The 25,193-nt window shown below is 50.9% G+C and overlaps 1 protein-coding gene across 8 annotated transcripts in view; it reads left to right on the forward strand.

Moving 5' to 3' along the window:
• Positions 1–18,941, forward strand: part of WDR7 (WD repeat domain 7) — a 136,032-nt gene extending 117,091 nt beyond the window's left edge. For all 8 annotated transcript variants that reach the window (XM_075740734.1, XM_075740736.1, XM_075740735.1 and 5 more), the window contains 3 exons: positions 13,971–14,075; positions 16,170–16,374; positions 16,550–18,941. In XM_075740734.1, the coding sequence (XP_075596849.1) occupies positions 13,971–14,075; positions 16,170–16,373 (309 nt within the window). In that variant the 3' untranslated portion in view covers position 16,374; positions 16,550–18,941. The remainder of the gene's footprint in view (positions 1–13,970; positions 14,076–16,169; positions 16,375–16,549) is intronic.
• The last annotated feature ends 6,252 nt before the right edge of the window (positions 18,942–25,193 follow it).

The raw sequence follows: 25,193 nt of genomic DNA on the forward strand, positions 1-25,193 counted from the left end.
GCCTTTGTTTACCAAGCGGAGCAGAAGACATGCCGTTAAACCTCGCGGCCGCAGTGCTCTGCGCTGAGCGCGCCGTTTCAGCACGGCTGGCAATTTCCAACCGAAAATAAAACACACGGGGAAGCACGATATGTAATTTTGCAGTCACGGTGAAGTTTCTTGAACGAGCGTGTAGCTTAGCATGCTTCTGCTGAGATCTTGTTCCTTCTGCTTGGGATGTAGTTAGTATTTTATTTCAGGAGAGCCGGTTTCCTAAAATCCTTCTTTTTTATAAGTATGTATACGTGGCGTTTGAATTAAGCAAAGTACTGCTTGAACCAAGTTGAAATTAGCGAAGGGAAGGTAAGGCATAGCGGATGCCTGGATCTCCTCGTGCTCCCGAAGTCCGAGCTCATTAATTGGAAGCAGAATGCGTGCTCGCGGTCTCCCATCTACGTCTTTGGTGAGCGCACACGTGCAGCCCCCGGTTTTGAATTGATTAAGGTATCACTCCTCGCAAGTTCTGTTCGCCCAAGTTCTTTTAGTCCTATTACAACCTTTGTAACCTCTAATTAAGCAATAGGAGATGGCAGGGAGTGGGGTTATCGTGAGCTAATGACACCCCAAGTGTGCTGTGTGGCACAAGGTTCATCTGTGTGCTGCTAATCCTCCGGGGGAGTGATTATCTAATGATAAACGTGCCACGCTGCAGCTCATTGATGCCGCAGTGTGCTCCTGCCGCTGCCGGTGTGGCTGAATTACGCCTCCCATTCCAAACGCCATCTTTTCCATTGATTTTACAAACCGCCAGTTTGGAGGTTTTCTGAAGTGACTTACATACTGTGCAAAGTCACGACCCAGGAGACGGGCTTCTTTCTTTTGTGGTTTTTAAATACATTTATTAAGAATATGCGAACCAAAAACAAAAAAAAATGCATAGTCATTTTTGCCAGGCTAGAAGCAGTCTCAGCGGGTCGAATGCAACTAAAGGTTCTTGTTAAATTCAAAACAAATGATTTGTTGCATAAGATTGTAAGTTATCGTCAACATGCAATTTAAATTCCTTTCTTTAGAGGTGCGTTAGTACAGAAAAAGAATGATTCTCTGCGACTTCTGTTTCAAATTGAGCACTGAATCAGTGTTATCGGACGTAGAGATATATTTCAGGTAACTAGATTTTAGGATATATGATTGTTATTGACTTTGGAATGATGGGAAAATATTAATGTCTGAAAGTTGCTTAGTAATATTTTGCTCATCGAAGTCTCCAGCACTGGTTTATAGCCAGAACAGATTTAGTGTCACTAGTCATTAATTATAATCGTGATAATCCGTAAGATTTAAGTCGCCTCCGTTCTTTCTTTGGGGGCTTTTCCTCGTTGTGCAGGTAAGCAGCAGGCGTTTGATGGGGCTTTGTAAGGTATCTACCGCAGGGCGACGCGCGGGATCCGGCATGAGGCTCTGAGGATCTCTGTCTTGCTGCGGGGCGACGTGATTATCTCTGCTTACAGTTATGTCAGTGCTTGCTGGGTAACCGAGTTTGATAGTTCTTTTCCTCTCGAAATGCCAAGTGTTTGGGTGTGTAACGGGAGACTGGCCCGTACAGAGTCACTAATTGAAAGACTTTAGGTAAAGTGTGAGAACGAAAGCTGCCTGCTGCTGTTCCATCCCCGGGGCCCCTTAGCAGTGTCGGAGGTGGATGCTCCTTCCCAGCATACATCTGCCGTTCTTCCCACCCAGCGGGTTCCAACTGAACAAGTCTGTGATTTTTCTGGGAAGTATCAGCGTACCTCCAGTACTGTTTCTCATTTTGTAGAGGAATTTTGGCTGTTGACTTCAGCAGGGGTACTTTGCGTGCCTGTCCCTGCGTTCCTGCTGGCTGGTGGCTCCAGCCTCGCAAGCGTGGAGAATTCCCTCTTCCCCAGCATTTCATCACCGCAGCTCTTCACCAGCATTGAGCTATAGATGCTATCGGGTTGTATATGCGGCTCTCTATTTTGATGCAGAATTTAAGAAGACTTTGTCCCCGTAAAAACCTGCTGAAGCCGATGTCAGTGCTGTAACCGATAGGGTTACGTGTGCACCGAGGGGTTCCCAGGGTCAGGACACCCGCTGGGACTTGCAGTCAGGTCCGTGTTCCCTGCGAATAGAGGATGGTTTGGTGAAGTGCACGCAGAGAAAAGCACACGGTATAGTCAAGAAAGCCATGAAATAGTCTGGTTTCACTGATTAAATCTTGGGTTTCATCAGGGATTTTAGAACTGCGTTTCATAGAGAGGCTTGTAGCTGATCGTGGAATCATCAGAGAATCCCAGACTGGTTTGGGTGGGAAGGGACCCTGAAGGCCATCTGGTTCTGCTCTCCTGCCATGGTACTGAAGTGAGCCGTGCTCAGCGTGAACCTGCTCACACCTGAAGGGCTCGTCATGAAAACAGACGGTTGGTTTGGCAGAGTAGCATCTCGTTCTGTAGACATTTCCCTCCGAGCACTCCTTTCCCTGGCGCTCGCTCCTGCCGGGCGAGTGGCCGCGGGCAGAGCAGCCGGTGGAGGGTGCGCAGCTGGGGACCCCCGGCACCGAGCATCGTTCTGCGGCGCCGCCTCGGCGCGCTCCCCGGGAGGAGCCTGCGGGTGATGCAGACGCAAGCTTTTGGCTGGAAGATTAAAGAGAAGCCCGAGTTTTGGTTCGGTTTATTTCAAAGCAAGAGATGCTTTTAAACGCTGGCTAGAATCAATGCTGTTGGGTCCCGGGTACTTTATTTGGCTCACTGCAGAATGAAAATCAGAGCTTCAGCAGTCAAAGCAGTAATTGAATTGTGCATACCGTTATTTCGGTACCTAGATGCCTTTGCAACTTTTTATTCTTATATAAGGCAGAAAATTATTTCTTATTACGTTTGGAATGAATAGTTGCTGATGTCAAATGGCTCATTTTAGTTACGTTTGATTACTAAACGAAAGACACTGGTTTTGTGTCTGGTATTGTAAAGGTGGAAAGGTAGCTAGCCCGCAGCCTGAACCTGGGAGTGCACTGACTGACGCCCGCACTGACGAGTTCAGATGAGGCAGGAGAACTTCTTGTTAGAAACACGCATCCTCACATTGCAGATAAAAGATAAGTACCCAGTATAACCTTCTCATTTTATAGGCCAAAATCCTTTTCTCGGCGGAGGCGGGAAGGGAAGCTGTGGGGCCGCAGCGCGGATGCCGCCGTGCTGCCCTCCGGGCACGTAGCACGTGTGCGGGCGCACGCAGAGCGGCGTGCCTGCGCTCTGAGAGCCCCCGGTGTGCCACGGCCGGCCCCGGCAGCGTGCGGGGGGCTGGGGTGCTGCCTGCTCCGCGTTGGGCAGGGTCTGACCCGCAGCCACAGCAGACTTCACGAGGGAAACTCCACCGTAACGTCCCGCACGGTAATAAGAAGCGCGTCGCTGGCAGGCGGGGCAGGAATTTAAGGGGACGTGCTGCGGCCGCAGCAGGACTCAGCTGTACCGACGTCTTCGTGTCCTCGCTGACGGAGGCGCACGCCTCGCTGCGTAGCTCTTCGTACCCTGCCTCACCGGTGCAAGGAGCCTCGCAGCAGAAGGCAGGCACGGCTCTGCGCGACAGACCCCGATTTTCTAACCGTGCCCAATAACGCAGTCGAGGGATTTTATTCATTCTCGTTGTAACGAGAAATGGTCTTATCCTATCAACAGCAAATCCCAGCCACGTTAGGAGTGCAATAACAAAATAGCCGCTTTTTTCCAAGTTTCTCAAATGTCTTTTAAAAGCAGTGTTTAATTGTGCCCAGTTGGCTCGGCTGGTGCTAATTTGCGGTGTATTTTGTGAGAGTAAACTGTGCTGATACACTTCCACGCGGGAGGCTGCTGGGAATTTAGCCAAGGTGTGAATTTACAGCACGCTAACTCCTCTGCGTTAGCTCCCCACTCGGATAGTGTTGGTCTGCACCAAATCCGCCTCTGCGCATCGCGGATAAATCTACTTTGCGCGTATAAATATATGCACTAAGCCACAGGTGACAAATGCAAAGCGAGAGCCTGGCGAGCGCGCTAGAAATTCATACCGTAACTCCGCTCAACTTTCCAGCCTCAGTAGGCCAAGGACCGGGGCCGTGGGGATCGCCGCGTGTGCTCTTTACGTCACTGATCAGCAGCACTAGGTTGCCAAAAGACGGGGTTTCTCTCGTTCTGCGCTTTTTTTCTAGTGGCTTTGGAGACGGTTCGAAGGAGCTTGCCTGTTCTGCCTGTGCGGGGAAATCGGCACTGCCCTTCAATAATCAAAGTTAGTAAAAATTAAATGAAAAATTGCGTCAACTTTCTACCGAACTGTTATGCCACGGCCGACAGTGTAATCCATTCCACTACGGGTTTTTTTTTCTTTTTGAAGTGGTACAATTCGGTATACAAAAGTCAAATAGACAGGAAAAAAGATATTAAAGTTTCTGACCAGCCTCGGAGGCCACAAGCGCCCCGCTGGGTTACAGCCTTACTGCAGGCCTGGCTTGTCAGCGTCCCAGGAGTGGGGGTACTCAGAAAATTGAGTTTCCATGTATCTGAAATTATGTCTAATTTAGCTGTCGCTTCCTATTCCGACACTACTTCCCACACAGAAGTGGCACCGGCTCTTCTTTTTCCCCTCTGTAAAAAGCTTTATTTTTCTTTAGGCTCTGCTAAAGTGGATTTCTGGAGCTCTGCAAGGAACTGTCCAGCTGGGAAGGGGAATAAAGTTTGGGGTTGGTTTTTTTTTTTACATTGTTCTTAGAGGTTTCGTAGGAAGCAATTTCTCCGAAACGCTGGTTTTGCTCAAGAGAGAATCCCTAGATTACCCCCCGCAGATGTGGCAGCGTTTGGCCAGATGAAGCGTTGCCGTCACCTCCTTTTCCCTAAAGGACTGTCAGTTCCTTCAGAGAGAAGCTGACACCAGAGCGTATGCCAGTACCTTTTCAACCCAAAATTTAAGTCTAACGTTAACTCACGGTTCGTAACTCGCGCAGTCCCGTTTATATTCCCTATTTTAGGTGGAAGTAGAGCGCTAAGACGCGTTCAGTGGTGCTGGTCAAACCTGGGTGTCTGTCTCCCTCCCTCCCTCCCTCTCTCCCTGCAGGGCTGCCCCCGGCCAAGCAGCGTTTCTGTAAGCACGGCTCGCTCTCCGCAGCCGTCCAGGGCTGCGTGAAATCACGCTGCCGGCACGCCGAGCTGACCCCTTCCTCCCGTCCAGCCGTCACCTTTGCGAACGCGTTCCTGCTTTCGGGGGCCTGGTCCCTGTTAGGGAGAAACGCGGGCTTTGTGCCCCACCGCTTTCTGCTTTGCTTCTCGCCTCCGGGAGACCCACGGGCGTCCGAGCGCGGGGAAGGGCCGGAATCCTGAGGGAGCAGGAGCTCGGGGCAAAGGAGAGCTCTGCCCCAGGGCTGCCCGTCTCCTGGCGGCACCGGCACAGCTGCTTGCCGCGCTGCCGCGAGCGGCTGCAGGATGCCTTGTGCGCTGTGCATCGCGAGCGGCTTAGGACGTCTGCGCTGAAAGGAAAGCTGCTAACCCAGGTATCAAAGTACGGTTCGGAAGGAATTGAAACAATGAACGCCGAGCAAGGAAAATCTGTATCCCTAACACGTTTAATAACTCGTAACCGGAAAAAATTGTGAACGTATCATCTCTCATTCTTTGTCAATTAGTGAGTGAATATTGATCACTGATCTGTTAGAAGATTTTGTAGCTGTACAACGGCATGTAATGCTCCAGGTATCATTCCTATTATTGTAAACAAATTTTCCTAAAATTCAGAGCAATTGTGTGAATTAATTGGCCCTGATACTATTCACAGGGTTTCGGAATGCCCAGCTGCGTTTTGAACGCAAGAGCACTTCACCCTCTTCCTCTCCACCCGTCCCAACCGTTGTTTGGTGATGTTTTAATTGCAAAATGATTATGTTACGATCTGCGTAATATAAAAGTACACGCTCGTTTGATGGTAGAAAAGTGAAACTTTTGTTATGTGGAGGACTTTTTTTGCCGTAAACTGTAGTGTAATGCCAAGGAGGGAGAGTCGTGGTGGCACAGTGTCCTGGTGGAGATCACTGGGTGTGCGTATTTGCATGTGGGGGTCTAGCCAGTGTTCCCGGTTGGGTAAGGTGGGTCTCGAACGAAGCATAAATTATTTAAAAAAAAAAAAAAAACAAAAAAAGTCCAAAAGCTGCTGTGTTTTCAAATGTGGTGACATTGCGTCGCTAAGTGTAAGCCATCATACACAAACTACTTGTAAGAAAGACTTAGACTTGTAAGAAAACGTTCTTCAAAACTTTTAAAATTGAGGACTGCGATTTCCAAGTTTCCGCTTGTTTTGATAGTCTTGAAGCTGATGCTTGTGACCCTGGGAGGAGGACACGAGCGGTAACTGTGAAAGGACCGAGCAGCGTTGGGGAGTTCTGCAGCAGGTGACAGGTTGCCCAGGAACTGCTAAAGATCTGGAAGTACGGCCGGCGTGGATTAGAAGATCAGAAGGCTGGCTTCAAAAATGACAGCAGAGTTGCTTTCCCAGAGTCCGCAGGGCAGAAGACACTTCTAGAAGGATAATTAAGTCCCCAAACCCCACCGTCCTGGCGGGAAGCACTGATCTCGTTAGCTTCTCCTCCTCCCTTGGAGTTGCCGAACGCTTTTCTTTAAAGTCTCGGGTCACTTGGGAATTATGGATTTGTGTGTTTTGCAAGTGCATTGAAGGCTCTGAAGTCAAAGGTTAAAAAAATACTCCGGTGCTCCACATATGGCCGTGCCATCGTTCTAACTAGTTTTCTTTAAAACTTGGGTGAGCAAAGCTGGAGCTGAAAGGGAAGAGCTGCATCTTAACGGAACTGTCTGAGGACGAGTGCTTCTCGCTGTGCCAAAAATCCTGTAGCGCTCACGGTTTCACGTGCGCTGACACGGCTTAGGCTGAATTGTCGCTGAAGGGTTCCGGAGCGAAATGTGCTTTGACCGCAAAGAGCGGGACGCTTCTGGGAACGTCGTGCCTGGCTGCGGATCTCGGGACGGCTGCTTGAGGAGCAGAGGAGAAGAACTGGGATTGCTGCGGCCACAGCCAGCTCATCACTGGAGAAGTTTTAGAGGTCAGAAATGCCTCGTGCTCCGGCCACTACGTACTCGGAGGATCAGCTATCGAAGAGACGTCGGAACGCGTAGGCAGGTGGAAAGCAGGTATTTAATCAGTTCACCTCCTACTGGTAAGCGGAATTTCCCTAGCGGTAAGTAACTCCATGGGGAGAGGGGATGCCTGTGTATTCCCGTCTCCTGTTAACTCATCGTAGGGCAGCATTTCATTCCTAGTCTGGTCAGAATTTTTAATAGCTTTTTCTTTCGGTAGGGACTGATTTTTAACGAAAACTGTGAGGTTTTGACAAACATCTGTATCTGTAAGAGAACACATTCTCTCTCTCTCTCATCAGTGTCTGGTGCCGAGAGCCGTACAGGGCCATCGAGGTGACAATTTATTTCCTTACCTAAGTGCTGTATGTTTAAAAAGGACTCTGTTCTGTGAACTCTGTTGTTTCGGTACAGTTCACTGATAAGACTTGTATCAAACTTAGGTGTTGGCTAGGAAAGTAACGTCGCCAATCCTATCTGCTCCTGAAATCTAACAGTTCTAACAATTTGTACCGCTCTTCCCATTAAGGCGATGATTTGCATTTTGGTAGTTGGTCAGATGGAGCCCGCATAATAAATGGTAAATTTGGTCCGTGTTGGGATTTTTGGAGAGCGTTCAACGTCTCTTCTCGCTGTGGAGCGCTCGCTGGTGCTGGGCTGTCAGCCCAAACCTCCGCCCTGCCATTAGCGTCGGCCCCGAGGGGTTTGCGGTGCAGGGTCCGAAGCTGCGCAGGGCTTCCCAGCAGCGCGCGTGTGCTGATCCAGGCACCTGGATCCAGCAGGAACTCCTCTCTAGGCTCCTATCTGGAGTTGCTGGGCTTTCCACAAACTGCTTGTAATTATGATTATACCCCTTTGAGTAGGGATTTACATTAATTCTTTTAAATCTCACAAAATACTGTTAAAAACCCTGGAAGGAAATAGGAAGTGCTTCCTTCTTCCATTTTCACTGGTGAGAATATCCTAATCGTACTTGGAATTCACGCTTTAAATTATTCTCGTAGAAGTGAAAGCATAAAGCTTAGCCTATGAGCTGCCGAAACCTCTTTTCAAAGGAGATGGGGATTTCAGCAGCGATACCGAGTTGTCCGACGTTCGGAGGTGACATTACAGCGTTGTGAACCTTTAAATGAAGTACAGCGCCAGCAGTTTCGCGGAGGAAGAGGTCTCTGCTGATACGATGGAGTGGCTGGTTTATATGTTTGGGGGCGATTAACGCCGTATGGATTTTGATGGTCCACGTGAAGATCTTGAACCGAGAAGCGCCGTCCTGAAGCAAGAGTGTAGCTCGCGCGTTTGTGAACGCGGGGGGGTGAAGGCAGGCTGCGTTGGGTTTTGGAGACCCGAGCGCACGCTTTTGCGACGGGGATGGCTTGGGGGAAGAGGCGGCCGGTTCTCGGCGCTTCTGCGCAGCGGTTTGGGGCTGGAGCCGGCCGGGTTTAACCCATCCCGTAACACTTGGGTGGCTGCAGCTGTCATCTCGGTTTTTCTGGATTAAGTTCAGTCGAGGGAGAAGCTGCCTCATTTTCTGGTTGTCATTTGCCCAGGAAGTAAAAGCAAATTGTAATGAGGGACTCGCAGCAGGAGAACCTCCTAACAAATGAGAGGCATATATTGACTGACAGCCGGCCTGCCGCGCCAGTGATAAATGTATTTTTATACGCGGCCGTTCAAGGGCACTTTCTGCTCCCGTTGAATGCTGCCTGGCAGATCACGCGCCGCGCATTTGAATACTGAGTAATTGCAATGGTTGATGCACAATTGGATTACCGTAAGGTTAAAAATTAAGTTACGTGTTTTATTAAGTTAAAAAAAAAATGTAATACATGCTCTTTGACTTTATCTTGGTATTATTGAGAAGCCACTCAAAGGGACAGGAAGAAAATTAATTTAAAGTTGAAAATATACTCTTTTTTTCTCAATACCATCCTGAAATTTTTACTGCAATTGTTAGTATTACTGGAACTAACGTGGAAATTAAATTTTTCAAGATACTGAAACTGTTTTAAGTTAATACCATTTTAGATATTTCCACTCAATTGCTTAGAAAGTAGATTTATTTTTTTAAAATGTTCATTAAAACCATAAAAAAAGGGCTATCTTGAAAGAATTTGCTTTGGGGATGAAAAATGAGGCAGTATTTTAGATATCTTCTCAGGTGAAGCCGTTTAGTTTTGTATAACTTCAGTTTTGCTAAAAACCAGAAGCCGAGGTTGCCGGCCCCTGCTTGTCCCCTCCCAGAGCTGGCCGTGGCAGTGGCCGTGGCGGGGGCCGGCCCGTCGGGAGGGAAGGGCTTTGCTTGGCTGGCTCGTCCGGTGAGGACAGCTGTAAAGGAGCGTCTTTCCTTCTCTGTTAAACCCAAGGATTACTGTACGTACTTTACGTTAGCCACGACGTCTAAGTGTAGGACACCTAGGTTTCCCGTCGTTCGGAACCCATCGTGTTTCTATAACAGCAGAATTAAGATATAGTAAAAAGATACACAAACCCTACTCGTGTTGGGGGTGCGCGAGCGGGTTATGCCTGCTGCGTTTAAATACTGGTTTTGTACGAAGCTCCGTGGGTCCGCGCTGGGGCTCCGTGCTTGTAGGACATCCGTGCTGGAAACCTCCTGGAGAGCGAGGGCTGTAGGTGCCAGCGACCTCTCGACGGCAGGTCAATACTAGAGGGGCACAGCTCTGGCAACTACTGCCGGAGCCGAAAGGTCAGGAGCATAATGGCCAACGGGGGCTTCTGCCATCCCCTGAAAATCCCTGGGACCCCCTCCGTGGTAGGTACCGGGCTTAAGCGCCTATACTCTGAAATAAGTAAATTTGTCACATGAAAAACTCTGATGTGCAGAACCATACAGCAAAGGAAGACGGATGTGCTGGAGCCCAGGAAGGAGTGCTGCTGCAGACCAAGATAAGATTCACAATCTCGGAAGAAAAAAGAAAAATGGGTCCTGGCCGTAGTACATCGCAGCCTGGCGAAGGTGCTGTTAATCTCCCCGAGAGTGAAGGGAGAGCGGCCGAGCAGGCGCTGCGGGGGCTCCTTACCTTTGCAGCAGTCGTCCGAAGTATTTGGTTTTATGTATTCGCTTCGTAGCTCTGCAGCTTTATCTCAAAACCGATTATTCCTCTGCAGAGTTTGGGTTCTATGTGTGTTCCACGGGGTTTTGCGCCTAACGTTTGCATTCCAATTCAACTTCTACTTTTTCAATTAGAAAAAAACAAAAGAAAACCCCAACTTTTGTTTGCATGATGAGGAATCACTCAGAGGGCTGTATGCATGTCAGTAAAGCACTGCTCACCTGAGGCTTTTTCTAGCTCAGCTCTGATTATGTTATTTGTTAATTCTGAATTTGTTATTCTGAAAAAACCCCAACCCCAAAGCCTAAGAATGACTGATCTGTCAGACCCAGCTCTCTTTATTAATTACCCAAAAGGGCATTATTTTCTGTTTAGTTGGAGGGGGAAGTAGAGGGAGAGCTCCTTTGTTTTGCAGTGCCATCAACACCAATGATTTTCAGCTAACATTTCAGTTGTTAACTGTCTCTTACTAGGCTTTGCCTTTACCATAACGAGCTTTGGACTTGCGATTTATTTATGGTTTGGTATAAAGTTGCATTTATGTCTAAGAACGCTTGTAGGTGGCTGCTGTGGCAGATCACCCCGGCTTGGCTGCTGAATTTGCCCGGGAAGTCTTTGCCGTGCCTCCTGGCTGATCCGCGAAGGAGTTACGGAATCGTCCCTTGCCCGGAGATGGTTTGCATCCCACGCAAAAGCCGGAGCTGCCGTTTTCATCCCGCTGCAAGCTAAGAGCGGACACGTCGTTTTGAGGGTATTGCTTAGCTGTGGCCAACCTCCGCTTCGGTACGTCTGCCACGCGGCGGGCACCGGAAGGGCAGCGCTTCCAGGGACGCGGTAGCGGGCTGCTTTCTCACTGAGAGAGAGGTTTGCTTCCCTTCGGTTAAGGTACCCCTAGAGACCGGGGATATAAATATCTAATAATAAAGGTGGTAAAATATTAGTACATCTCTATAGCAGTACATAAGTTATTTTATCAATTTAAGGTATGCATTTCGGTGTATTTATGAAAGTGAAATTGCTGCAGTGATACAGTGTTTATTTTTTATGTCATCTTTAACAGAATGTTGCAGTTCGATGTAGAGTTTACCAAATATTGGACTTAGAATTAGGTTGTCATAGCTTCAGTATATCATGTGTTACAGGACAACAATGGTGGCAGGTGCAGAAGTCAAATAGTCTCCCAGGAGCATCCTCCCATTAAAAACCAATTGCTTGGGCAGAGGGAAGCTGCAAACAGCTGCACTTTGTCCCACCGTCTCTGCCGTTCGGAATTAAGACTATTTCCAAACCGGTACCGCACAGATTTTTGCATGCTTTTCGTCGTGTGCTACTATATCTGCTTTGGAGTAACTTGCAAACAGGAACTTGAAAGCGACGCCAAGGAAAGAGCGTTTTGCGGTGCGTTGTGCATCGAGGCGTTGGTGCCGTAATCCCTTAATGCCGTGTTCAGCGCCGCAGCAGAACGGAGCCAGCCGGCGCAGTCCAAGCACCAGATGTACGGGTGCAAGCAGAATATTTTGAACGAGCAGCAATAATTTGGGTTTGTTACGCTTACTCGCTGGCCCGGGAAATGCAAGATGAGCATTGCAAAGTGCACGTTTAGATAGCGCACTAAAAAAGAAATCTTGGCTTGAAAGGATTAGCATCAATTAGAGAAGCACTTCCTTTAAATAACAAAGCAGATTAATTCCCTGAAGGATTGTACTTATTGGAACACATTTTCAGTAGTAAAAAGAGCAACAAGTGTGCTAGTACTATTGATTTTCTACCTTTGTATTACCAAAACATATTTTATTGACAAGTATTACTTGCTTGTTAAGTGCTAAAGAGTTTGATGGGTCTAAACGTCGGATCATCTAATTAATTGCCCTTTCAAACTTTCATCCTAAGCTGCGGTGATTACATTACAGAGCGAGGTTCGGGGTTCTGGTGGAGTTCACTCACCTTTTACGTGATGAACAAGAAGTGAATATATTAATGGCTGCTTGACACATAAAGCTAACTTTAGATGCACGGGACCGGTCTGAGTAGGTCTGTTAATGTCCCGGTGATGGGTACACGAGCACTCCTTTTGGTTTCGCAGCCCGATTTTATTCGATGAATATTGCACCGTCTCTTTTCGCACGGTTCAGCCCTGCCAGTTTACGGTTGGCACAGAGCCTCTTCATGCGGAAAGAGCTGCGACTGGGTAGTTTTGAAGAAATACTTTGTGCTCTTCTGCTGCTAGTGTTCTCATTACGCTAATCTGGTAGAAAATGGTATTTTCAAAAAGAAATTCACATGTGTCATCTCAACTTTAAATAGTTTCTGGCTTTTTAACCCTGTATTGATTGGCCTGCACTCAATGTGCACATTTCCTTGGCTGCGTTTCTTTTTCTTCCCTGCTCCCCAGCTCTCCTGTGGCGCTTGCCGTCCAGCCCGGTCCGTTACTCAGCCTTGGAAGATTGTTTGATGGCAAAAGATGTGCATCTGTGATGCGCTGCCGTGAGGAGTACGCCTTTCAAATAATAACTTAAGCTCTAATCTGAGAAAATACTAGGTACCTTCCGGTTGTTTTGTTATTTCTGAAAAATCCCTTAACACTTCATCGACAGTATAAGGTTTGACTTGTAATTACATTTATTACGGCAGTGGTCCAGAGGATTTTAATTGCGTTTCTCTAGTTGAATCGAGATTGGACATCAAGGATCCTGTGCGTGGCAACAGCAGTATTTGTGTTCGTTCCTGGAGCAGGGAGGACTCTGAGCTGTCTGTGCCGCTGCAACGGGCGACCCGCACGGCTGCGGGCCGACGTAATTCTGCGGCACCTCCGCCTCTGGGGGAGGCTTTCACCGCAACGCGATGCCGTTCCCGTGCCGCGGGAATGGAGTTTGCGGGCTTCTCGTTACCGTCTCTCCGCGTAGAGCGCGCTGCGGCTATCCGGAAGAGCGAGCAGCGACCTGAGTGCGGTACCATCGGGCCCTGGCGCCCCGTCGGTGGGGCAGCGGGTGCTGGAGCCCCCGGGAACGGTTAGCGCTCCCAGGGGGGTGACACCTCTGTAACGGCCGGCGGGTGGGTTTGTGCGTCTCGCCCTGCCCTGCCCGCCACCTTCCAGCCGGCTGCTCCTAGGCATCCAACGTACAACCTCCTTTGGGGACTGGAAGTGTTAGGTTTTGGTTAAATTCCCGTTAAAGACACGTTTATGTTCATATACCTGACAAATGACTTTGGTTTAAAAACTGGATTTGCCAGGGAACGTGTTCGTATGATGATTTAATTCCATTTTATTGGCTAAGCAGCTATTAGGACACTTAAAAGCAATTGTCGTGGTATTTAATGCTGAGCGGCGTGTGCTTAAGTCCCACCTGATCAGCGATTTCGGTGGTGCGCTTTCATCTTTCGGGTTGTCGGGAAGCCGTTAAGTGCCCGGAGGAAAGGACGGTCTCCGTGCGGAGCACGAGTCCCGGCACGTGCCGCGGCAGCAGCGGTGTTTCCTGCCGTCCCTCCAGCCGTGCAGGAGCAGAACCTGCCGCCGTCCTGCGCTCCCTGACCTCTGCAAAGGAGCTTTCCTTTTGTGTTTGCCAATTGTCACAATGAGAGTCAGAAAATAATTAGTGCTAGGGTGACAAAAAATGCAGGTGCAAACGAAGAGGTATTTCCACATCGTATGTAATTTTTACTGACCGTAAGGGTCTCCCTCAGTCTTCCAGAAAAGGCTTCTAGAGGTTCACGTACTCGTTTGCTTAAAAGCCTGTTCAGCATCACTGGGGTGCCGGGTAACGATCTCCGACATTCCTGTTCTCTCCCCTCTTGCCAGACTATCCACGGCCACAAAGGACCCATAACTGCGGTGGCTTTTGCCCCCGACGGCCGGTACCTCGCCACGTACTCCAACTCAGACAGCCACCTCTCCTTCTGGCAGGTAAGGACGCGCTACCCTCCGTCTGGCTGCACGCGCCTCGTTAACGAACCCGTGGTCGGGGCTTCTTTTAATTGTTCAGTAGTGGCCTGACACAGAAGGAAGTACTGACAAGAGGGAAGCCCCACAAGCCAAGGCGGAAGCTGAAACCTCCGCACAGAATTCAGTCATTCACTGACCGATTCCAGCAGAGCGCGAGCTTCGTGGCCGTTTCTCTTCTGGGTCGGGGTTTTTTTTTGGAGCCTGATGCACGACTCCGGGGACAAACGCTCGTTCCCAGCACTGCGCTGCCCGTGCCCCTCTGCCCGGCTCTGCTCCAAGCCGGCGTGTCGTAGCGTCGGGGACCCCCGTGCCGTGCCGCAGAGCGAGGGGCTGTCTGCCCCTTCCCTGAGCCTACCGCCCATAGAGAGTCTGAAGCTGCGAGTCAGGCCACCGTTTTGGGAAGGATCTAGAGGTTTATTTTCTTTAAAATATGAGCAATCTTTTCCTTTGGAAGCTCCCGTCCGTAGGCTGCTTTTGGTCAGTCGTAGGCCGCCGCCTGCATTCCCCAGGCAGGATTTTTGCCTTCCTTCAAATGGCTTTAGACTTAAAAATTTGTTATTTGGGAGCAAGCGATCGGATCAAGCAATGTGCGCTATGAAAATCATTGAGTCTTACAGTAATCGGACTATAAACCAGAACTCCCTATACCCGTAAGTACGGGTTATACTCTTTAACATGCTTCCCCGGTTTTCTGTGTCATTCGGTAGTTCTACAGGTGCCATAAAAAAATTACTAAATTATTATCCATCACTACATTGTGCGCTTTCTGAAACAGTAAATGAGAACAGCAAGAATCTTCATCCATCAGCTGCGTTTATTCAATTTAAGTACTCCGGGAAAATCTGGAAAGCAATCAGACCAGATCTTTTAGAATTGGCAGGAAAAAAAAGTCAGGCACGAGTTTTAAATTGTGATCTGCCACACTCTTCCGGGTATATAAATGCTCACGTTAAAGCGGCTTTTACATAAAGAGTTAAATATACCTACACATTTAGTTTTAAAATGTGACCTCGTGCACTAGTGATTTTTCCCTTCTGTGTTCTATTTGGCACTATTATTAATGCAGGAAAATCAGTAACATTAGTCATCTTAAAAGGGTTATTACTCAAGATGATTTAAATTGTGAAAATGTCAGTGGTGCTTGCATGCTCCCTGCTAGAGATGCCATGATTTACACTCTCTGACACCGCTCTGCTGCCGAGAAGAGCCAGGAAAAAGTAATGGCTTGTACTTTGTACTGATCAGAATTCAGGACGTGGCATCAGCAATAACGCGCCTTAAATGTCCCAGGATTTGCCAAGGTTTCACGGGGCACGTCTGGGGGATGCAGCCAGCCGATGGAAATCCTAGGCTTGCCGTGCGCGCGGACGGAAAGGTTTTTGAGAGTAAAGCAGCGCTGCAGAAAGCATAGGATTTTTGTGTTTCTCGGTGGGTTAGGTCAGAGAATCTCCCGTTTTAAGACGTGGAGCTAGGCAAGATGCATCAGCAGCAGGCGGGCCGCTCGCCAGCGAGCAGAGCTCAGCACATCTCAGCGGCCTCCTCGGATGGCACAAAGCTCTTGCCGTTGGGTTTTTCTGTTCGTCCCTATCACGATGACCGCTCCTTGCTCTGCATATCTTTGGCTCTAATGGTTTTATGATTTTGATAAATAATATTTTAGCATAAGTAGAATCTTACTAATATTTTACATTTTTTCCTTAAATTCTGAATGAGCACACTTAGGCTTAGCGTGCCTTTAGAGATTCCCCCAAGGAGCGCAGTGGGGTATGCCCACCGAGTTCGTCAGCTCTTCCGTTGTGCCCGGTTGTGTCTTGTGGTCGTTAACCACCATCCAGACCACCCAGGGCATCTCCTTGACGCTCAGCGACCCTCCCAGTAAATGGCGCTGCTTGGCGCACCTCTAATGAAATTTTAATTAAGCCCGGTTTGAGACAGCGCTGGTCCTGGGGTCACAGGGACGCTGAGGTCCGGGAGGAGGTCCGGGAGCGTGTCGCGGGTGGTGACCCTCCCCAGAAACTGGCGGGCAGGGGGGGTGACCCACGGGTGTTTCTGCAGATGAACACCTCTCTCCTGGGGAGCATCGGCATGCTGAACTCCGCGCCCCAGCTCCGCTGCATCAAAACCTACCAGGTGCCGCCCGTCCAGCCGGCCTCACCGGGCTCCCACAACGCCCTCAAGCTGGCACGGCTCATCTGGACCTCCAACCGAAACGTCATCCTCATGGCTCATGACGGCAAGGAGCACCGCTTTATGGTCTAGGGTAAATCCCCCGCGCTCGAGCCCCGTTTCTGTTTCCGAGTTCCTCGTAATTCTCCCTCTCCCCACGCCTGCGCCCCTCTCCCGGGACGCCCACCCCAGTGGCCGCAGACCACCGGTGGGCTCCCGCCCGGCTCCGCGGGGCGGCTGCGCTGACACCGGCTGGTTTTCCCTCGCAGCCGGAGGAGGAGGGCGGCGGCGGCGCTGGGGAAGGACCGTGCTCTCCGTGCGTGGCGCAGCAGGAGCGGGGGATCGCTGACACCGCGCCGGCGCTCCTCGGCCAGCCCGCAGCGGCAGGAATCACAGCAGGCTTCGCAGCCGGCGTGAGCCCGGCCCCTTCCTCGCTGGATGTCGAGTTCCGCAGCAGCCCTCGTTAAACACGTGTTTCTTTTGGAGACTCGCAGAATCTCAGTGTTTACCACAACGGCTCGTGTTTACATGTACTTTCTCCTGGTGACCGCCGAATGACATGACGGTGGGTGACGCCTCTTAGAGCTAGGCGCTTGGGGTCCTTCCTGAGGGGCTCGTTGCCTCGGAGGGGGGAGGGATTGAGTTCGGGGGGTGGGTGGCCCGTGTTCTCATCCGAAGGGCATGTTTCTTCATGCAAAGTCTCGGTTTTCAAGAGAACTGGAAGCCCTGCTGTGCCCGGTCACTGTTTCCTGTAGTCTGGAAGAAAGAATAATAGTCCACATGTAAATAAATAAAAGAAAAAATCTCTTTACGATGGAATAGCAAACTTGAAAAGAGGAGTATTTATATATAAAGGTGTTTTTTGCTACCAATGCAGGTATTTATTTAAAACAGAAAAAGAGAAAAAGCCTTTTCTTCCAAAAGCCGCTGCCTTTGTGCCGGGACGTGCAGGGCGGCGAGCCCGTGCACCGTGCCGTGCCACCCTGGGCTCGTGTCACGGCCACGGCTCCCGCGGTGGCTTCACCGGGGGCCGGAGCGGAAGGACACGGGCGCTGGAGGGAGGCGGCACAAATGGCATCGGTGGGGAGCGATCCTGGCTGGAAAAATGCTGAGAAGTGTGGGGGAGGTAAGTTATCTGAATGGACAGATTGAAACATTTTCTTCCGTAGGAATATTCCTGTGTAACGTTAGCCGTGACTGTGTTTCCCTCTTCTTACATATCTAATTTTGTGAAATATTTAATAGTGTGAAAGTATGCTGGTTTATGCTCACAGTAAAGAAAAAAAAAAATCTATAAAATACTATTTTATTTAAACATATTGATGTATATGTTTGTATAGCTTTCTCTTTGCCGTTTTTGTCTGAAAAGCTCAGAGGAGTAAGGAGGCTGTCTTTACATAATAAAGTAAAAATGGTACTTATAGAATCCTTCCTTCCCCAGAAAGGAATAAATGAATTTTAAAAATGGCTTCTAAATATAAAAAGCATTGATATTTTTTTTTTTAGGTGGTCTGTGTAGTACACTGTACATGAAAGTGAGATTTGCATTCCAGAAGCTACATATCTGTTTGCTGTTTAAAAGTAATTTAAAAAGTAAGGGATTAAGACCATTAGGAATGTTTAACACAAACTGCCGTAAAGTTTTATCTTTTCTCTGGCGGGAATGTAGTGTATAGCGCCGAACTCTGTAGTAGAATATCAGGGTCTTTTCTAAGTGAACTAACGCACCGTGCATGTACATTGTGTTTATACAGATATATATGTAACCCGGGAGGTGTAAAAACACACAAAAAAGAGGAGAGCTAAGGGAGACTTGCCCTCCGTGGAGTGAAACGCTGCCGTGCTCGGTGTAGGCGTGTGAGGTACCCTGCCGGCGTTCTCCCGCCGCCATCCCGGGGTCCCACCCGCTGGGTTACGGTAGCCGTCACGTATAGATAGGTGTGTTTACTTTCAAAACAAGATGAGGTCCCCATGGGAATGTGGACCGTGCCCCTGCAGCGGTTTCCTTTGTGGTATAGCGAACAAACATCTTGAATTATATATGCATTAAAATGTTTGTTTTAAGCTAGAAGTGTAATGGCTTTTCTCAAATGCAGAAGAGAGCTGGTAATTTTCCTCCGAGTCCCGAAAATCAGTTGAGGTAGCAAGAGCCGGAGCGTTAATAGTGAGAGATTTGTTTGCTGAGGTGTCGCTGAGCCCCGAAATGCCGCTGACGAGCTGGGCCAGCCCCTGGTCCCCCACGGAGAGCCCTTCCCGTCGGGCTGGGCTGCGCGCTCTGGCTAAACCCAGCCTCCGCTTCGCTGACTCTGTTAAGCCCAGTCCTGAGCCCCTGCCCGGCCGCGCTCCCGGCACCGCGGTGAAATGTGTATTGCCATTCCAGAGTAAGCTTTTAGTGCTTTATTGATTTGGTAGTACTGTATTTGGACTTGTCCTTGTAAATGTAGAGACGTATGTGGCTTCGTTGGCAGTTTACAAGCAAAAGATGACACGATGAGACACCTGTATGAAAATGTTGTGATGATTGAAGTCACCGTGTACGGTGAATGGTTCCAGTGTCTGCCTCTCCAGCAACTCCTTGATGAATCCACTCCCCACCCTCTGTATGTATTAAACTTCCCGGTGTAAATATATGCTTGTGAAATAAAACTGAGTTATATCGAAGAGCGTTGGTTTGGTGGCATCAGCCTGACGGTGTGCGTGTAGTTTCCTGCCGCTGGTTTCCCGGGCAGTAAGCCGAACTCTGCGCACCGTCTAAGAAATTTCTTTCTTCTCAGCTGAAGATGAGCACGGATGCGAGCAGGAGGAGCCGCCAGCAGAGCAGGCGAAGGGGCATCAGCCTTCGTTACAAACGGCCAAGGTAGGAGGGTGCTGGGAATAAAGTTCTCGACTCCCAAACCGATGTATCCAAGCAGACGAGGGAATATTCACCTTCCAGGCGTTCACCGCTCCGATGCGGGCCAGGTGACGCTCTCTCCTTGTCCCCTGGTTTGCATCTCCCAGAGGGAGCGACTGGAATAAGGGAAACCCTGAGGCTTTTCTGAGGCGGCGGGCAGGATTACTGAGTGCATTTAACGTAACGCGTTTGGGTGGGAATGCACGATACACGTTATTTTTAGAGCACGGCAGTCGTGTTTGCCTGCAGAGGAAGCCGTGCGGCTCGCGGAGGGCCGTGGGGTGAGCCAGGGACGGCCGGAGCCGGGTCAAGCATGACCTAATCTGCCTCCAGAACAAAAAACCCCCAAAGGAATTGTGTGAATCCTCAATTTTCGGGGCGCGTGACCGCGTTAACGCATCGGCGTACTTGCTGTCGGGTAAAGCGCGCGGTGGCAGCGCGGCAGGCAATGCCGGGGCGGGCAGGGCACGGTGGTGCCGGAGGCACAGCCAGCGCCGGGCCAAGCCTCACCTCTCCCCTCCCCGGCTGACAGGCAGAGCTGAGCCTTGAAAAATCAATACGTGGGAGCCAGGAGGGAAATATTTCCAACCTCTAACTAGAGAATGTATTTTGACAAGGCCAAGATAATCCGGGCTGCACAGGAGAAAGAGAAAAGAAGACTCATTTTTAAAGCTTGACACTTCAAGGTGTTTTTGTGCAATGGTTTAGAGAGAGCATCGATACGTACAAATACCAAAGGTCAAAAAGAAAAGCCAGAAGAATTTCAAAAATTAGATGCGCTGGTTTTGCTGTTTACTTCGCAAAATGTAAACCGTTTGATTTGTGGAGAGATACGGTCAAATGTGGCGAGCTCAGTGTTCGCTGCCGTCTCCTCGCTTAATAGAAATGAAAATATACTAAAGCCCAGATTATACTTAAGCAATTTACCTGTAAAAAATACGTGCCTATTTCCTGCTATATGTCTGCATTCGAGGACATTAATTGGTTTTGATTTGGCATGATTGCATTTTGATGCAAAAAGATCAATATTGTTTTCATTTATGCGGCATCATTTTTGGATAATTGAATATCTGGCTGTGTCCTCGGGTACAACACAAAATGGTCAGAAGCGCTACGGCCCTTCCTCCGCTCCTTGACCAAGGTTTCCTTCGCACCGAGCACCTGCGATTTCTGCGGGGTGAGTTAGGTCCAACCGAGCCGCGGCCGTGCCTGCGCTGCTGCCCGTGCTGCCGACGTCCTGCGGTGCGCTGCTGCCCGTGCTGCCGACGTCCTGCGGTGCGCGGCGCTGCTGCCGACGTCCTGCGGTGCGCGGCGCTGCTGCCGACGTCCTGCGGTGCGCGGCGCTGCAGGCACCTCCACCTTTGGTGCATCGCACGGGGCAAAGCGAGTGAGCGGGGCGGTCGGCGGTCCCCAGGCGAGTGCTGCGGCCGTGGCACCGACCCGTTCCCAGCTGCAACTCTGGCATGGGGTATGGGCAAGGGCCGCGGGGGAGGAGCTTGTCCTGCTTGGCCGGGACCGTCCGTCCCCATCCTGGTGCTGGACGTAAAACCGCACCTTTGGCCGAGAGCCGTACGATGCCATCAAGGCTAGCTGTATGTAATGAACGCAATGTGGAGTAGTGAGTGTAATTAGGAGGTTGCAGGGGATTCGTTTAACCCTGAGCCGTGTAACAAAACCGCCCCGAAGTGTCACGGAAAGCCAGGCGCATCTTGCCTAACCTTGGGAGGAGGAGGGAGGAGACGGTACCTGCGCCACGGCTGGCAACGTCAGGACCGACCAGGACGTTCACAGCAGCAGCGAGGGGCTCGCGGGCAGAGGTAAGGAGGGGCGGGGGCAGAATCGGCCACGTCACGCCTCGGGGTGTAGCACCGGGGCCCGACGGGGCCATCGTTAGCGATGGGGCGGCTGGGCAGCGCGGGGGCCGGGCTGACGGCCGGCTCCTGGCACAGGGGAGCGGAGGCAGAGGAAGGGGCAGATGAGATCCGATGGGAAGGTGCTCCCGTCTCCGGCTTGAAAGAGCATGCATTAAGGCTGAGGGAAACGAGCCAACCTGAGGGAAGGTGATTGAGATACGGAGCGATGGACTTGTACATTATTAATTGCATATGCGCGATTGTCTCCGAACTGTCACACAATATTCTGCTCGAGCTGCCGCAGTGGAGATTGTCCGCTAATTAGCGTTATTTGGAGTCAGAGACTGGAAATGAGAGGTCACTTGAGATTTACAGAAAAAAGACTTTAGAAAAATTAGACCAGGCGCTTCCAATTTGCTGCTCTCAGTTGCATAAAACGTGAGGGAGGGCTCCCCCGCTTTCCCATGTCACGGGGCTGGGGGGGCCGTGCCGGGCCCCGAAGGGGCTCTGCCGGTGCTGGGTTTGCGCCTCTCGTCCGGAGGAGCGGGGAGCCGGTGTGGAGGAGCCCGGTCCCGCGCTGCCGACTGCGTGTGTGTGTGGCGGATGCCCTCCTCGAAGTACGTCAGTCGTGCCTAAAACCCGAGCTGTTTGACAGTGCAGACCACTGAGGTCAGTGCAATCTCCATCAAACGTATCGATCACAGATCTTTTCCAAAGAGCGTAACGTTGCGGTCGTGCACGGCGAGCGTCTTGCCGACGATCAGCATTCCTTGCCGCTGACTCAGGAACCCGGCCGCGCGCCTCGCTCCCTCCAGCCCGAGGTGAAGGGCTGGGCGCGACCTGTCCTGCCGACGTGGCCGCGGCGCGCGCTCACAGCTCGGATCTCACTGCCGTTGGAACTCTGCAGGTTTCTGGGATAGGCTCGCCTCGGGATCCCCCGATCGGCCAAGAGAGCAGCCCGATCCCTCTGTCCCCGGAGCAAGGCTTCCCAGCCCGCGGAGAGGGGCACGGCCCCGAGCCGTTCCTGCCGGGCGCTCATCCGCTGTGCTGGATGTGCCCCTGCAGCTGCAGGCAGGGCAAGGCCAGCGCTCAGAATAAGAAACGTTTGGGAGTCAGCTCAGTTTGGTTTCAAATAGGGACTTTTGTAGCCAAAATAGGGATTTTTGTAGGCAAAATATTGTTTCGAGTTGGCGAGTCGTATGCAAGCCCAGAAGTGTGAATGGAACCTGCTTTAACACGCTTAGCAGCAGCTTACGTATTTAAAAGCCAGTGCATTAACAGCAGAAACTGGAGAGGACCCAAAGGTCTTTTGTCCTCTGGATGCTGCAGGAACTTCCATGGGCAAGCAATGTGCAGAAGCACCCAAAGTCGAATAGATCTTCTGCACATCCCCCGGCACGCTCCAGAAGCTCTGCGGGTTCCTCCTCCCTTTGGAGAAGAGCGTTCCTGGCCAGCTGCAGCCCCGGCCCCTCTCCCTCCGTTTCCACCGCCGCCAAAGCACGAGCAGGGAAAACGTTCCTCTTCCCCGTTCCCGCCCGTGTAGAGGCAGCAAAAGCGACGGCCAGGTTTGTCGTCTTGGGAACGCGGGGGCTGCGCGGGAGCGTCGGAGAGCTCGTGGGGAGCGCGCGGCAAACCGAGATGGGCTGTCGCAGGCGTTCGGTCCCGATTGCAGTGCGAAGGTCTGCAAAATTGTCAGGGCCCTTGGCGGGACGTCGGCTCTGTAAGAAAGTCAAGAGCATCTCAGGTGGTAATCAATCCTTTCAGAGGGTCCTTCCTGCGGTCAAGGTGTTGGAGCACGCGTGGGAGGAGTACGGACCCGATAACGTCGCCGCTGTGACTTCATAGCGCCGTTCCCTGGCATTACGTGTGCCGAGGGAACCCAGAGGGTCCCAACGCTGGGCCGGGACGGAGCTCAACGGGCTTTCCAGGGAGCTGAGGAGCAAGCCAGCGGGGTTCCTTCTGTCCTCCCACCAAGCTGCCCGGGCTGGGGCAAACCCCGAAACTTTACCAGCGATAATACTTCTGTCTGAACAAAAATCTCAGTAAAAATCTGCATCAGAGCCTTCAGCGTGATGAATTGACACTTGATGGCAATAGTTGCCTGGAGTGCTCTTTGAACAGGAGGGCTCCTGGGGAACTTCCCTCTCTCTCTGATGTCTGAAAATTAAAAATTAATCCTGTATGAAAAATTAAAAGGTGAAACTTTCTGCTGCAGCAGCATAGCTTTTTGAATGTTGATTTTGTTTTTAAAATGAAGGCTGAATGACATCTACGGGAAGATCGCTGTTGGTTGTTACATTTAGAATATATGGTTTTAATTGATTTTTGTAAATTGGAAACCTATTTGCAAAGAACTGGAGTAGCTTAAAATGGGGAGAGGGGTAGATATTTATTTACTGAAGTACATGACTTTAAACAGGCATTTATTCACTCCTGTAGACCTACTACAGGAGGTAGAAATTCTTCTACTGAATTTACAACTCAGTAGACGAAAATTGCTGGTTTTAGCATAAACATGATGTTGGGATCTGCACATCTTGCAAGCCTGAATTTGATTTTTTTTTTACCCCCCCCCCACACCCTTTCCGCCACCAAGGCGTGCCTCCTGCCCTCGCTGCTCAGGCGTGTCCTCGCTTGCCGCGTTGGCAGCGTCACCCTCGGTGCCACCCTCTCGTGAGCAGCATCGCGGGAAAGCCAGGGCGTCCCGGTGGCTCCGGTGGGGCTGGCCACCGCTGCGCTCGATCCCCCCCTGAGATGAGCTTTCCTCTGCAGCCACAGCAAACGTTTCTTCCCACGTGTTTACCCAGAGCCGAGGGGGAGTGAAGTTGACTGCAGTGCTGGTTGTATCAGCATTCGCGTGCCCATCTCGCCTGTTGCAAGTTGATTTTAAAAGACCCATTTCTTCATCCTCTGCACGGCCCAGGGCTTCAAAGGTGCCGTCGGCTGGATTGGGCAGAAGGCTCCTGGCTGACCTCATCCTGGTGCCGCTTACCACTCCGATCTGCGACGACACAGCTGATGAGAAGATACTCGAGTGACTGAGCTTTGGAGGGAGCGTCCCACCTTGGCTGCAGCACGGCCGCTGCCCCGACCACCGGACTGCCCGAGCCGAAAGGAGAACCAGGAGTTTCCCCCAGTTGGGGCTGCCGTGACCATCGCTGTCAGTCGCGTTCGTGGAGGTGCGTTTGCCGGTGATGAGTACCGGGAATACCCTTCTTCGGTCCTCACCACACCCGGCTGCTTTTATGCCGTTCGTTATGAAATCTCGCGTATCTAATTATGCAGTGCCATCATAAAAACCAGTTCAGGCTCAGGGTCCCAGCCCTCATCCCTTCCGTTGGAGGGAGTGGGGTGACACTGCTAGTAAATTTAGCACAGACTGTGCTATGTCGACGATCTGTCTTTCACTTAGGTCCCTTTAAAAGATCCAGTCTTCTCTAGCAGCCTGCAAGGACCAAGAGTCACCGTGAGCCATGAGGTTTCGTGGTCATCTCAGTGCACAAACGCACCCGAGCCGTCACCCCGCCGCCGTGCCAGCGCTGAAGCTCAGTGCCCTGGGGACCAGCCGTGGCCAGGAGGAGAGCGGATGCTCCGGGGCGTCCTCCGGAGACAGGACCCTCGCGGCTGCGGCGCCGGCGCCTTTGCAGTCTGCTGGCCGCCCGGCAGCGCGGGTAGCTGCGGGAGAAGGTGTTTTCTACCTGTCTGTCTTGAAGGATAATGTTGATCCATTTTTAATTCTCTCGTTACTCCAGGAGGATCTCAAAGGTGGATTTTGTGATATTTCAAGGCAGAAATTGTATGGTAATGAATTGCAATGAAATGCAAAACACCATGTGGCCAAACGGCCACAGAACCCGCTCAGCAACGCACAGCACTGCTGCAAAGTCTCAAAAATATTTATTTCTGCTTTAAGGACAGGGAAGGTATTAAGACAGGCTGCATATTTTCATCTTGTTTGCAGTTTAGCCAGAAAGTGGATTAAAATCCATTTTAGAGCGGTCCCAGATGTATTGCAGAAACAAACGCAACTCCGGTTCCGGCAGCTGCCGGGCTGCCCGGCGAGAGGGAGGAGGATGAGGAGCAGAACCAGCCCAGGGAGCCGCAGGCTGTGTGAGAGGGAACCAAAGCGCGGGGCCGAGCAGGAGCCTCTGGACCGCGACCGGACGC

The sequence above is a fragment of the Balearica regulorum genome, chromosome Z, assembly GCF_011004875.1.
Source record: "Balearica regulorum gibbericeps isolate bBalReg1 chromosome Z, bBalReg1.pri, whole genome shotgun sequence".
In the NCBI taxonomy this organism is placed as follows: Eukaryota; Metazoa; Chordata; class Aves; order Gruiformes; family Gruidae; genus Balearica; species Balearica regulorum.